The sequence below is a fragment of the Salmo salar genome, chromosome ssa18, assembly GCF_905237065.1.
Source record: "Salmo salar chromosome ssa18, Ssal_v3.1, whole genome shotgun sequence".
In the NCBI taxonomy this organism is placed as follows: Eukaryota; Metazoa; Chordata; class Actinopteri; order Salmoniformes; family Salmonidae; genus Salmo; species Salmo salar.
The window spans coordinates 57,764,958-57,778,958 of record NC_059459.1 but is presented as its reverse complement, the minus strand read 5'-3'; the positions used below and the strand labels follow the sequence as shown (position 1 = coordinate 57,778,958).

Below are 14,001 nucleotides of genomic sequence, written 5' to 3'. Positions count from 1 at the left end.
TAAGAAGAGACACTTTATCTTCCTCTAAATCAAGTAACTCTTACCTGTGTCCTTGTGTTCCTTGCGCAGGTCTTGGTCAGATGAAATACTGTACCTCCAGGATTGTGAGAGCCAAGGGGATGTAGAGGATTATCATCACTACCAGTGGAACATTCACCTCTCTGGGGTTGGGAGCCAGATGTTTTTCATAGTGTGTGTGCTCATTATAAGGGGATATGGGATTTCAGCTGGTATACAGTCTGTGTGTAGGTTAGGAAGCAACGCAGCACCTTTATGGCCTCTTCCACTCGTCACTTATGCATCTTGGAAGGCAGACAGGCACCTTGTTATGTTGTGATGATATTGGTGTATGTGTATAAATGGATACCTGTGTGTGTCATACATAAACTCGTACAATGACTTTTAAAAAGTGTGATGAACAAATGCTGGAATAACGCCAGTCATATCTAGCCACACTATCTATAATATCTATAATGCAGCAGCAAGAATACTTATGCAAGTTGAACTAAGAGACACTTTGGTAAGTGTTATGTCGAGGTTAAAGTAGAAGCATTAACACTTTCCAACCTGAAAAACAACAACACCTGCAATATATTTAACTGATTGAGACCAACAGACCACGCAACAAGAGGTAGAAGAAGTATATAACCAAGTGTATTCCCCTCTGTTAATGTACACATATTTAGAGTAATCTCACTGGAACACTTTACAGTAACATTTAGAAAGAACAGGAAGATACTGGGAGGAGGATGGTTCTTTTTGCAATGGATTGAAAGAGAAACCGGACAAACTGGATGAGGAAAAAGGATGGGTGGGATGGAGTCATTCTCCAGACATGGCGGCCATTTTGACTCTAGCAGTTATAGATAGATATAAAAGAATAGAAAATAGAAAATAGAGGATGGATGAGACCATGTGCGGTCTTCAGTTAAATGGTTACCTACAATCTGCCATTGTGAGAAAAGGGGATGAGGTATGGAGAGATGAAGGGATGAACGTGGGACAAGAATGGATTGAGATGGCAGTAGGAGGGATGGAGGAGAGGTTTAATGTTTGTAACCCAAATCACATTTGCTTAATTACCAAAAAATAACATATACATTTTAAATTTCCCAGAATTGATTATCTTTGTCATATTTTTTCTCCGAACAGGAATGGTAATAGGGAAAACACATTTTCTTAGTAATGGGATGAGAGATTCAAATATTTAGACATTTCACAAACTTTTTTTAAGGTTTTTCTTTTCTTTTCATGGTACAGTTTTCTTTTTTAATAGAGTTGAGAAAATTGGAATACTAGAGTTCTTGTTGTACATCTGCAAGTGAACTTGCTGTTCGCCTTGTTCTGTGTTTTTTTCCATTTAACGTTTTTCACTGGGCTTGCCCTCATTGGCTGTCATCAGTCTTGACCAATGAGAGGCTAGAACGCAGATCCAAGGTAGCGTACGCTTTCCCCCCAACACTAGGGGGCGACAGTGGGACTCCAGCAAATTAATTCACAATTTCCATCAAATGTCTCTCATTTTTCAGGGAAAGAAACTAAAAAACAAAAACAGCAAACAAAAAAACACCGTCCCACTCTTCCTTTTAATCTCCACCTTAGTGGGACTGCGTTTCCCACTGTCGTTGAATGTTGGTCATAGTGTGCATGATTAAGGGGATTGGTGGGGGATATCGGTCTCACGTCAAGTATCAATTGTCCATCATCTTCGTTATCTATCACCGAGTCCACTGATGCACGTGCATTAGGGTGCATTTCTCCTCTTATGACACACTCTCAGTTAGGTCCATAGGGTTTTTTTCTCTGAAACGTCTATACATATATATATTTATATAGAACAAAGTCAGGTTGTCTGCTGGAGGTTGGTTTCTGGTTTGTGTGTGATAGGACTGTAACGACGTGAGCCACATCCTCTGCGGTAGTGGGCTCAGTAGGGGGAAACGCTGTGTGGAGCCCCCCAAGAAAAACACATTACGGATATCTGCTGGAGAACTGAAAGACGACCCAGGGTTTTGGCCTCAGTAGTTGTTTTGGTGGCTAAAACGTAATAGGTAGCATCCGTTGGTTGGTTCAAGGTGTTGTTCTCACACGCGGTTTGCTAGTTATCGTCGTCATTTTTTTGTGTTTTCTCCACAGAAAGTTTCTCTTTTTCAGGAAATGAATACTACATGCTTGAAACACAGCAGAATAATGTTGCATCAGCTCCTCAGGACCATAGACAGGGACAGAAAAAGATGCTCACGAGTGAGAGAAGGAGGGAGAGAAAGAGGGAGAGACTTCACGAGAGACAAGCGAGGTGATGTTTGAATACTTAGATGAGGGAAGGAGGCAGATTTTACACCTAGTTTCTGTATGTTTGGCAGCATTTTGGCATTACTGTACTTGGCTAGCAGTGGGGTTTGAACTTCCAATACAAACCCATCTAGTAGATAGAATCAATACGTTTATGATTTAATATGTTAGCTTTTTAGCTATTTAAACCAGATACTTAACCTATGATACCGATGAATAGGTCTCTGCTCAAACACTGATGGTGGTTCTTCCTTCCATGTGTCTCTCTATAGTCAATCACCATGCTTAACTCTGATTGTAGGCTATATACAATACCCTTTAAATGGTGCTGGATTACCTAGCTCCGTTGTAGCATGAGCTCTGGGTATGACTGTTGGCACAAAATTATGTTGTATTGAGCGAGGTTTGGCGGCCATTGTAGTCAAGACTTTGTCTGTTTGTGTTCTCAAAGAAAATGTTATGAGGCTAAGTGAGAAAGAATATTACTGTATTGAAGAAAAATACCAAGAATATTTCGAATAGTTGTGGAAAAAATAGGACTATGTGTCGATCTGATTAAGACGTTTAAAACGTTCCTGTGCCAATCCCATCCTTTCTCCCTTTGCTTTAGGCTCTAAATGGGTTGAGGAGGAAAGCGAGGAGGTAATTTTGGCGGCAATGTAACCTATATACTAAACAAATTGAAACTTTGCCCACAAAGATTTTGCTAATTACTTTACAGTTGTCAGTTCATATACTGCCTTACCTTTCTCCTTCCTCTACCTCCATCTCTCCCCTCTCCTCTCTCCCCCTCCCTTCCTCTCTCTCTGTGCGTCTCCTTTCGTCCTCTGTCTCTGGCTAGGCCGGTCTCAGACGTAGTACTCCTTGTCTTTGTTCTTCTTGTTCTTGGTGGTTGTCTTGGCTGTGCCCGGCTGCTTCTCCTTCACCAGGGTGCCGTTGCTCTGCGTGGCCGAGTTACTGATGTAGTTTCGGCTCTGGTCTACCTGGTAGGAGCCCTCGTCCCGGTTACGGTACTTGTACATGGCGTAGAGCAGGATGAGGATGCAGAGGGCAGCGGCCGCCACGATGCCCACCACCATGCCCGTGGTGCTGCTGGACTCCCTGATTACCTCTACCGCGCCGGGAGGCCCTCCTCTCTCTGGGGAGGTGGGGTCTGGGGTGGGCACATGGGGGAAATTGGGAGGGTAGGTTACGCCTGGGACGTGGCGGTGGCGGTCAGGGTCTGAGGAGGGGTGGGTGGGCGGCAGCAGCACCTGGTCCCGGGTGTTCATCTTGCCGGCGGGGTTTTTGCTGCTGCTGCCGCCGGGCTTGTTGAGCCTGGGGCCTAGCTGGTTGGGGTTGGCTGTGGGGGTGGAGGACAGGGGGGGGCGGTGGGAGTTGGGGGGCCGGTGGGAGAAGTGATGGTCATGGGGGTTATGGATGCCACCCTCGTTGGGGGAAGGGGGGAGGACCGTCCTGTCGGTGACGAGGGGGGAGTTTTTGTAATAGTCCTCGTCGTCCGACTCGGTCATCTCACCCGAGCCATAGGCGGACACCTCGATGGGTCCCGCCTCCTCGCAGTCCTCCTGGTCCAGTGGGCAGGGGGGGCGACCGTTGGGCAGGGGGAGGGACTCTTTGGTCGTTTCGAGGAAGGGTAGGAGGGGCCGGTAGGTGGGGGGCGGGGGGATTACAGGGTAGCGGGTGGCGATGGATGGGGGGTCTAGGGAGTCCACCGTTATTATGGGCAACACTAATTCACCTCCTAGGACAAGAAAGAGACAACGGAGGGAAAAGAGTGTTAGTAAAGAACAGAGCGCCCTCTCCAGACCAAAAAAGAAAAACAACAAAAGATCAAATGAAAACAGCAACACCATTATTAGAACAGCACTAAAACCTGACATGAGGTCAGTTCTAAAGTTGAGTTAGTCTCTAGTCTTCTATTTAAAGAGTTAAGCTGACTAAACAGATGTACAATACATAGTATAAAAGATAATAATACATTTTCTGACTATCCTTACATCTCCCTTGCTCTAGACTGAACATGACTATACATATATGTTACTGTTGTCCATGGACAACATGTTTAAAAGACTAAACAACAGATCAACATCTACTAGATACAAGCTATGCTTTGCTGTCTGCCTGTCTATGCTGTTCTATTTCTACGCTAACTCTCAGTTTTCTTTGGGTTAAATAAGATAGCAAACCACGGAGTTCAGGTCACTTACATCAACAAATTGGCCGCATGATTTTTGCATGAAAAAAAAAATTACAAAAAGAAAGCTGCGTAAGATTGTTCTTGGATAGTGATAAACAACCCCCCCACCCCCCACCCCCCGACACCCCCCCACCCCATTTCTTTATCTTGTTGTGTGTGTGTGAAAAATCTAATAATTCTCTAAATAATTCATTGTGTTTTTCAGTTTTCATAAAGAATGGCTCAAATCCTATTCCGCCTGGGGGCATGGTGGATTCCATGACTCAGTTCTAATTAGCTGTAATCTGTATTCAAACCCTGAAGACCAGCTGGGGGAAACTGATGCCCCTAGTTTCTACCCCGAAACACAGTCTACAGATGCGGTTCTAACACCCACATCCCTCCCAGTAGATATGCTAAAACAAGGAACATTCAAATTCTACCAATTATCACCCGACACAGTTAACAATTTCTCAGATCTTTATGCCTTAGCCCCTTTTCTCTATGCCTTTATATTCAGTGTTAGAGGGAATTGGATCATTTTGACTTTTTTTGTCCTTTTGTAATATAATCACACCCACAGTTAATAAAACATTTTGGGTGTTAGAAGTCAGTACATTGCTTTAAAGATAGGTCAGGACAAAATCATTGAGACAAACATAGGAGTACCAATTGGAGACGTTAAACATAATAGGAAAATGTTAGCAGTACATAGCACAATATCAATGACAAGTTACATTCCCTCTTCAAAAAACAATTTGCTACCCTCTGCCGCATCCCATAATCTTGTTAGGGTCACAATCACAGAAACAATTTGCAAAAATGTTAGGGGCAGTTTAAAAGATTATGACATTTCTCTTTATGGACAATGATAAGGTTAGTCACAGAAATGTCCATAACATGAATCATACATATTCTTAACCCTGGCCCTTTCTTGAGTTGATGAGGTAAATTTGTGTGTCTAAACGGAATAGGGATCGGATAAAGCGAGTGAGTGTGGAGTGGGGATTCTAGAAATGTGTATTGAGGGTATTTTGGGCTGTATTTGTCATTCCCAGGCCAACATATCCCACAAGTGCTCAAGCCCCCTCCAAGCCCTCAAGCCCCCATTTTTCCTGACAACCCCACAATAAGTAGGGCAAGGGACTTTCATAAGGGTTATAATGCAACTTTTACACAAAACCTTTCAAAAGATAATCAACAATAACACACAGAGCAACAACAAGGCCTTTAAAGGGAGTAAAAACATGAATGCTGAGAAAGAGAAAGTTAGTCAGTATTCAACCTTATAGAACCTTATAGGATCAAGCCCAGTCCCAACTCATACAACTCCTACTGCACAGTCAAAATGGCTATGTTACCGTGGCAACATAATCGTGCCTACTTTTATGAGTATTTCTGTGTCTGAGGGTTGAGATTCACCTTGAAGAGTGTTGGCACATTTGAGGAACAAAGAAAGGTAAACAGAGAAAATGAATAAACCGTAAACCCAAAATAAGATAGAACTATAGAATATTAGATGACATGTCATCCATATTCTGTAAATTCGTCAGATTCTGAGCATTGTTTTCTACTTTCCCGTCTTCTTGTACTCTAGAGATATTTCGCTTCTATTCTGACTTGCTGGATAAGATAGACTTGCATCTATCTTTACCTCGCCATCTGTCTGTATGACTGAAATGGTGCCAGCGGAATGCCTCGCTGTCCTCCTGCCTCTCTGTATGCAGCCTGCCCCTCACTGTGTTCCACTACTGCGTGGCTCAGTTACAGGTGTCTGACACCGAGGGAATGTTGTAAGAAAACCAAGAGCCGTTATGAAGCTGTCCAGCATCTGGTGAAGCTGCTCAAGGTGTGCCCTGTCTACAGAATGATAAGAGGGTGAGCTTAGGTGAATGTTTGGCGTTGTTCGCCACAATGTGATTATATCGGTGGGAAAAAAATGCCACTTTGTCTGAGTAATTGCTAAAGATTCTGTGTGAACCTGCCTCTAAGTAGTCATGATCATTAGGTGAATCCAAGACTTTCTTTAAAAGTGGATTCATTTATTAGCGTTTGCATTGTTCTCAAATGTGTTGCATTCCTTTGGTCCTAATTATCATGAAATAGAATGTGAAAGTGCAAACGATACCAACACTCGCTTCTTGCCACGTGATTCAGCTTTGTGCCATAAGCGTTGTCCTTGGTGCCGTACTTGGATAGGAAAAGTTACTGTTGACCACAAGGCCAAGGTTGGAGTAGATAACGGTTTGTCAACCCCCAAACACAGACCCACACAGGCATCTACATGTACAGCTGCACTCGTCTTACTTGTCTCTTCACTGACTGTCTCTTTGTCTTGACACAGTCCTATCAACACCTCTGGTATACCTCCCCTTCCCATGACTGTGCCCATAAACTGCATATGCAGCTTCTGATTGGTCAGATGGCACCCACAGGTTGGCCACCATAGCCACACCATTGGCTGTATGATGAATCAGCTGGTGTGAACGGACATGTTCAAACAGGTTTCAAACGCTTCGGTTATCATCACACTGAGAACTGCCAAGAACCCATAGAGAACCCATAGAGAACCCATAGCGGTGCCCTTCGTTTGGAAGATTGAAAATCCACTTTACTCACTACATTGTAAAAGGATTTGACCTGTCGAGAGAATGAGCTTCTCCCATAGTTAGGTTAGGTTAGGTAGTTAGGTTAGCCTGCCGTGGCGTCACTCGTCTTCATAGCTCACCATCTCCATAGCGCTAGAGGATGACTCACCTTGTTCAAACCAAAACTCAAAGTGGGTGTGTTTTTTTCCCCCCTCAGCGTTAAAGAGGGAAACCGATGCATCGACGACGGATGCCAAACAAACACCGGGACTTAGTTGTTCTGCCGATCACGTTGGCTCGTCCTGAGCCACTTGAAAAATGAATGGTTGAACGACTGTTCAGAGTTGATACGCTGCATAAAGAATGAACTTTGATTACGCTGTGAAGAGAATAGAGCACACAGGGACACGTACGTTCTAGTCGAATCATTCTCCATCTCCACAACTGTCAACTATACTGGATAATATTCCATTTAATAAAGACTACATTCTTGATTTAGTTAAAGGAAAACTCCACCCAAAAACCATATTTTGGTATTTGTTTAATTAGCCCATTGTTGACATAGTGCCAAAATGTTTTACATGTCAGGAATCAAGTTTTCAAGATATGTAACTTTCAAAATGCATCTTATGGGCCAAATATCTGCATTTTGAAAGTTACATATCTTGAAAACCTAATGTAGTGTGCCTTCGATAGTGAAAAGCATTCCACAGTGCATCATTGAATATAGAGTCCACGCGTGCCGTCCTATGATGAGGGTGGGTCATTTATTCTGACGTTGATTGATGAAGGTACGTTCACCACGTATGGTTGATTATAACGGATTGCTTTCCCGAGTGCTTTTCTACACAACACTTCTGGATGGGTTCCATGAACTCTCACTCGTGTTGGCTCGTTCGGCAGCCTAGAGTTTCTACCTCAGACGAGTGCTGTTTGATCATGGTCAACGCATGAAATATCAACCTTTCCTCTTTTCCTCTCATTATTTTTCTCTTCTTCTCCCTCTCAATCACTGTCAGTGTTCTCATCTGTCTCCAACATATTTACTGTCAGTGTTTTCTCATCTCTAACATATTTACTGTCAGTGTTTTCTCATCTCTCTCTAACATATTTACTGTCAGTGTTTTCTCATCTCTAACATATTTACTGTCAGTGTTTTCTCATCTCTCTCTAACATATTTACTGTCAGTGTTTTCTCATCTCTCTCTAACATATTTACTGTCAGTGTTTTCTCATCTCTCTCTAACATATTTACTGTCAGTGTTTTCTCATCTCTCTCTAACATATTTACTGTCAGTGTTTTCTCATCTCTAACATATTTACTGTCAGTGTTTTCTCATCTCTAACATATTTACTGTCAGTGTTTTCTCATCTCTAACATATTTACTGTCAGTGTTTTCTCATCTCTCTCTAACATATTTACTGTCAGTGTTTTCTCATCTCTAACATATTTACTGTCAGTGTTTTCTCATCTCTCTCTAACATATTTACTGTCAGTGTTTTCTCATCTCTCTCTAACATATTTACTGTCAGTGTTTTCTCATCTCTAACATATTTACTGTCAGTGTTTTCTCATCTCTCTCTAACATATTTACTGTCAGTGTTTTCTCATCTCTCTCTAACATATTTACTGTCAGTGTTTTCTCATCTCTCTCTAACATATTTACTGTCAGTGTTTTCTCATCTCTCTCTAACATATTTACTGTCAGTGTTTTCTCATCTCTCTCTAACATATTTACTGTCAGTGTTTTCTCATCTCTCTCTAACATATTTACTGTCAGTGTTTTCTCATCTCTCTCTAACATATTTACTGTCAGTGTTTTCTCATCTCTCTCTAACATATTTACTGTCAGTGTTTTCTCATCTCTAACATATTTACTGTCAGTGTTTTCTCATCTCTAACATATTTACTGTCAGTGTTTTCTCATCTCTCTCTAACATATTTACTGTCAGTGTTTTCTCATCTCTAACATATTTACTGTCAGTGTTTTCTCATCTCTCTCTAACATATTTACTGTCAGTGTTTTCTCATCTCTCTCTAACATATTTACTGTCAGTGTTTTCTCATCTCTAACATATTTACTGTCAGTGTTTTCTCATCTCTCTCTAACATATTTACTGTCAGTGTTTTCTCATCTCTAACATATTTACTGTCAGTGTTTTCTCATCTCTCTCTAACATATTTACTGTCAGTGTTTTCTCATCTCTCTCTAACATATTTACTGTCAGTGTTTTCTCTTCTCTCTCTAACATATTTACTGTCAGTGTTTTCTCATCTCTAACATATTTACTGTCAGTGTTTTCTCATCTCTAACATATTTACTGTCAGTGTTTTCTCTTCTCTCTCTAACATATTTACTGTCAGTTTTTTCTCATCTCTCTCTAACATATTTACTGTCAGTGTTTTCTCATCTCTAACATATTTACTGTCAGTGTTTTCTCATCTCTCTCTAACATTTATTGTCAGTGTTTTCTCATCTCTAACATATTTACTGTCAGTGTTTTCTCATCTCTCTCTAACATATTTACTGTCAGTGTTTTCTCATCTCTAACATATTTACTGTCAGTGTTTCCTCATCTCTCTCTAACATTTATTGTCAGTGTTTTCTCATCTCTCTCTAACATATTTACTGTCAGTTTTTTTTCATCTGTCTCTAACATATTTACTGTCAGTGTTTTCTCTTCTCTCTCTAACATATTTACTGTCAGTGTTTTCTCTTCTCTCTCTAACATATTTACTGTCAGTGTTTTTTCATCTGTCTCTAACATATTTACTGTCAGTGTTTTCTCTTCTCTCTCTAACATATTTACTGTCAGTGTTTTCTCATCTCTCTCTAACATATTTACTGTCAGTGTTTTTTCATCTGTCTCTAACATATTTACTGTCAGTGTTTTCTCTTCTCTCTCTAACATATTTACTGTCAGTGTTTTCTCATCTCTCTCTAACATATTTACTGTCAGTGTTTTCTCATCTCTCTCTAACATATTTACTGTCAGTGTTTTTTCATCTGTCTCTAACATATTTACTGTCAGTGTTTTCTCTTCTCTCTCTAACATATTTACTGTCAGTGTTTTCTCATCTCTCTCTAACATATTTACTGAGATGTTTTCTGTTTGTTATTATTCATTTTCTTAAGCTACAATGGTACTTAAGACTATAACATGTATTACTATAAAAAACAAGGGACAGATGTTTCATCCAAATGAAGTATTTGCAGAGCATACTAAAATCCACATACTAATTACTGAACAAAGAGGAAAAACAAATCTGGCAAACGAAATTTGTTAGAAATTGTTCACAGTTGTGGGTAGACATCCCATGGCGATTCCGGTTATCCTAACTGTGCTAACATCGTGTGCTGGCTGGAGAGATATTTGGACCCCTGTTATCTTTTGTTCAGTAATATTATTATTTTGTAATTACATTTTTAATGTGATTTCTTGAACATGAATTTATTTTTAATAGGATATTGCTACAGTGTTTTTGTCCACATGAGGAGATTGAAGAGCTGAAGCTGCTTGATATTCTGTCTCAGTGAACATATTGGATTTTAAGTACCTCATAAGACACCCAATATAATATATTGATATCAAGAAAATGCCTCAACTCTAGTCTCTGTTGACTTATGGAAATATACGCAACGCATTAACCAGCACAGATTGGCTTCCTAGGAAAATCTTTATTTAGACACGGTATAATATATACGCAAGAGGAAAAGGAAGATATTGCTACAGGCAATGTGATCATTTTAAATTGCCCTGTATGACCCAAAATGGCTATAGCTATAGAGTCTAGAGGGTATATAATCTAGCTAAGGTGATATGAAATATATCAACATCGCCATATTGAGCTCAATGGGTCCGTTTGTCCACAGGGGGGGCTGCAGTGCTGTCTATGAGAAGTTAAAGGGGCTGGGTTTGGATTTTCAATCACATTACTTCGGTCTCACCGTTTGTTCTTTAAAGGGGAAGTTTCATGATTAATTATTTATTGCTGTCTCAGAGCAGGTCTGGCCGGGGAACTGAACTTTCGATCTCACTGACGTGGTGCCCTGTGATAACCCTGTCACCTGTTCCTCTCAAGAGACGTTACTGTAAGGGTAAATGGATGAAAGAGGGGGAGAGAGAGAGAGAGAAAGAAAGGGGGGGGGGGCAGGGAGAGAAAAGAAGAAGAAAAGGACAAGGTAAGAAAGGGAGAGATGATGAAAAAGTGAGAGGGAAAGAAATTGGGAGGGATAGGGAGGGAGAAAGAAGTTCGAGCGAGAAAAACAGATAGATTTTTGTTGTCGTTTTTCAAAATTGAATATTAAAACATACACTCTACCTGCAGTGATGCTGCTCAATATTTACATTACATTCCAGTCATCTAGCTGGCGCTCCCATCCAGAGCGACCCACAGGAGCAACCAGGGTCAAGCGCCCCGCCCAAGGGCAAATCGTCAGATCCCCCACCCACTCGACTCGGGGACCCAAACCAGCGACCTCTCACCCACCGGCCCAACGCTCCCGACTGCCAGGCCACCCGCCGTCCCCAACCAGAGTTCCCCCCGAGAGCTACCTCTCAACCATCCAAGACCCTCCCACAGCCCCCCCTATCTCCACCCCCTCCAAGCCACCATCCCTTTCCAACCCAACCAAAACAACTACCCACCCGTTGTGCCAACAACCAATAAAAATGATAAAAGGTAAAAAAGACAAGAACAAAGGAAAACAACGACAATGTAAATACAAAAGACATCAAGGACAATAAAAACTCAAACAGCAAGAGGCGGATTGTTAGCAGGCTAGAGAGAGTAGACTGGAGCTAGCTGTGATGTCTGTCTGTCTGTCTGTCTGTCTGTCTGTCTGTCTGTCTGTCTGTCTGTCTGTCTGTCTGTCTGTCTGTCTGTCTGTCTGTCTGTCTGTCTGTCTGTCTGTCTGTCTGTCTGTCTGTCTGTCTGTCTGTCTGTGCGTGCGTGCCTGCGACTCCTCCAAAGCTGATGCTGCAGTGTAGATAGCAGGGTTTTGTTAAAGGGATCCCTGCTATGTATTCTCCCTATTCTGGCTGGGGCTCATTAAAAGTGAGCGAAACCAAATCCAGGCTTGTTGGATGATGTAATTACAGCAAGCCTAACGAGGCCAAAGATTAATTAGCCCGGTGGGAGAGGCAGGCAGGGCAGATAGAAAACTAATCGGAGGGATCCCCACATCTATATCTCTCTCTCTCTCTCTCTCTCTCTCTCTCTCTCTCTCTCTCTCTCTCTCTCTCCTCCACTCCTTCTCTCTTTGGAGAGTAAGGGGACGTGATGCACATCTCAATGCCAGTCACTCCTCCAAGATGTGGAATCTCGCTCCCTCTCTCTCCCTCCCTCCCTCTCTCTCTCCCTCTCCCTCTCCCTCTCTCTCCCCCTCGGCTGCGGCCCCTTCTTTCTTTTATGATCCGACTCACTCCTCTCCCTCTCTGTCGCCATCCTAGTTCTGTCTCCCTTTCTTTATCTTTATCTGTGTGTGTGTGTGTGTGTGTGTGTGTGTGTGTGTGTGTGTGTGTGTGTGTGTGTGTGTGTGTGTGTGTGTGTGTGTGTGTGTGTGTGTGTGTGTGTGTGTGTGTGTGTGTGTGTGTGTGCCTGTCTGTATCTCTCTTTGGACTTGTCTCCCTTTAGAAAAGCCATCAGAGAATTACAACAAAAACAACGACAACAAAAAATGGTTTGAGCTTTCTGCACTTTCCTCCAAGGAAACACAAACACCTTTTAAAGGGAGGAATAAAACAAAACCGGTACAACAAGATGCTCTCGATGTAGTGAATCAACAGAAACACCAACAGTCCTTTACAATTACAACTCTACTATACCTACTATTTCTGAATATAGCCGTGGAGCATGAACAAACCTTGCCAGAGCAAAGCAGCTGCTTGTTACAGTAGTGAGCTAACCGTATTGATCAATATCAAATTCTCATTAGTGCTCCATCCCATATTTCAGAGACAAATCAAGGCCGTCTCGGAACAGGTCTCCTGCTTCAGCTCCAATAGAAATGGATGGAGCAGGGCTCCACAATCGGCTGACATGAGAGGTAGATCTCCCCAGTCATTGGCTCATATCAGATCATGACTATTGGCTGTGGCTGTCTACAATATTTACAGCAGTGGAGGCTCCTCAGAGGAGGAAGGGCAAGACCTCAGTGAATTTCATAAAAATGAAAATAGAGAAATGTAAAAAAGTTATAATTTTTTAATAAAACTAGACTAAATATATTCCCGTCACCAAAAAATGTATTAAAACACACTGTTTTGCAATGAAGGTTGCAGCATGAACTCTTGCAGCAGGAACTGACATTTTGTCCACCCAATCAAAGAATCAGAGAATGAATCTAGTACTGAAAGCATAAGCTACACCTAACTACTGTAGCACTGCAGTGCATAAAACGTGGTGAGTATATGACTCAAAGAGAGTGAAAGACATTTCTTCAAAAAATATGGAGAATCAAGAGAAAGGGGGAGAGAGACATTTCATAGTATTTTTTTCACTTTCAAGTTGCTAGCGAATGCAGCTTTCTAGTTTAGTCTACTCAAACACCTGGCTCAAGAGGGATGCAATGTTAGCTAGCTGGCTATGGCTATCGAACACTAACTTATTTCCACTGGGGCCAACCGGTGTAACTGCTAAACTGCTTGCTGACTGTACACTGTTCTGCATGATTGTAGCGGGTTTACTAATGCATTAGTTCTATAATCTATTAGGTTATGAAGGTTTGGCTTGGAAAGTGTTTTTTGCCTGGTCACAGACCACTGGTGTTGTTCACTGAAGTCCAGGTGAGAGAGGAGGAGAGAGTGTAGATGCAAGAAGAAATTACAACGAGCAAAGGGATCATGCTGTTTGTATGTGGCTGCTATGAAAGTGAACTGTGTTTGTGTGTGATCAGGGGTGTATTCATTCAGCCGATTGTGTTAAAAAACGTTTCTTAAACA

The 14,001-nt window shown here is 41.9% G+C and overlaps 1 protein-coding gene across 2 annotated transcripts in view; it reads right to left on the bottom strand.

Annotated features, from left to right (window-relative positions):
- Nucleotides 1-632: 632 nt before the first annotated feature.
- The window catches only part of LOC106577539 (neurexin-2), a 936,116-nt gene continuing 922,747 nt past the window's right edge, over nt 633-14,001 (bottom strand). Inside the window, exons 21-22 of one of the 2 annotated variants that reach the window (XM_045701330.1) lie at nt 3,719-4,033; nt 633-3,634 (exon numbers count right to left, since the gene is read on the bottom strand). In XM_045701330.1, coding sequence (XP_045557286.1) covers nt 3,141-3,634; nt 3,719-4,033 — 809 coding nt within the window. In that variant the 3' untranslated portion in view covers nt 633-3,140. The remainder of the gene's footprint in view (nt 3,635-3,718; nt 4,034-14,001) is intronic. The other variant, XM_045701329.1, reaches the window with a different exon arrangement.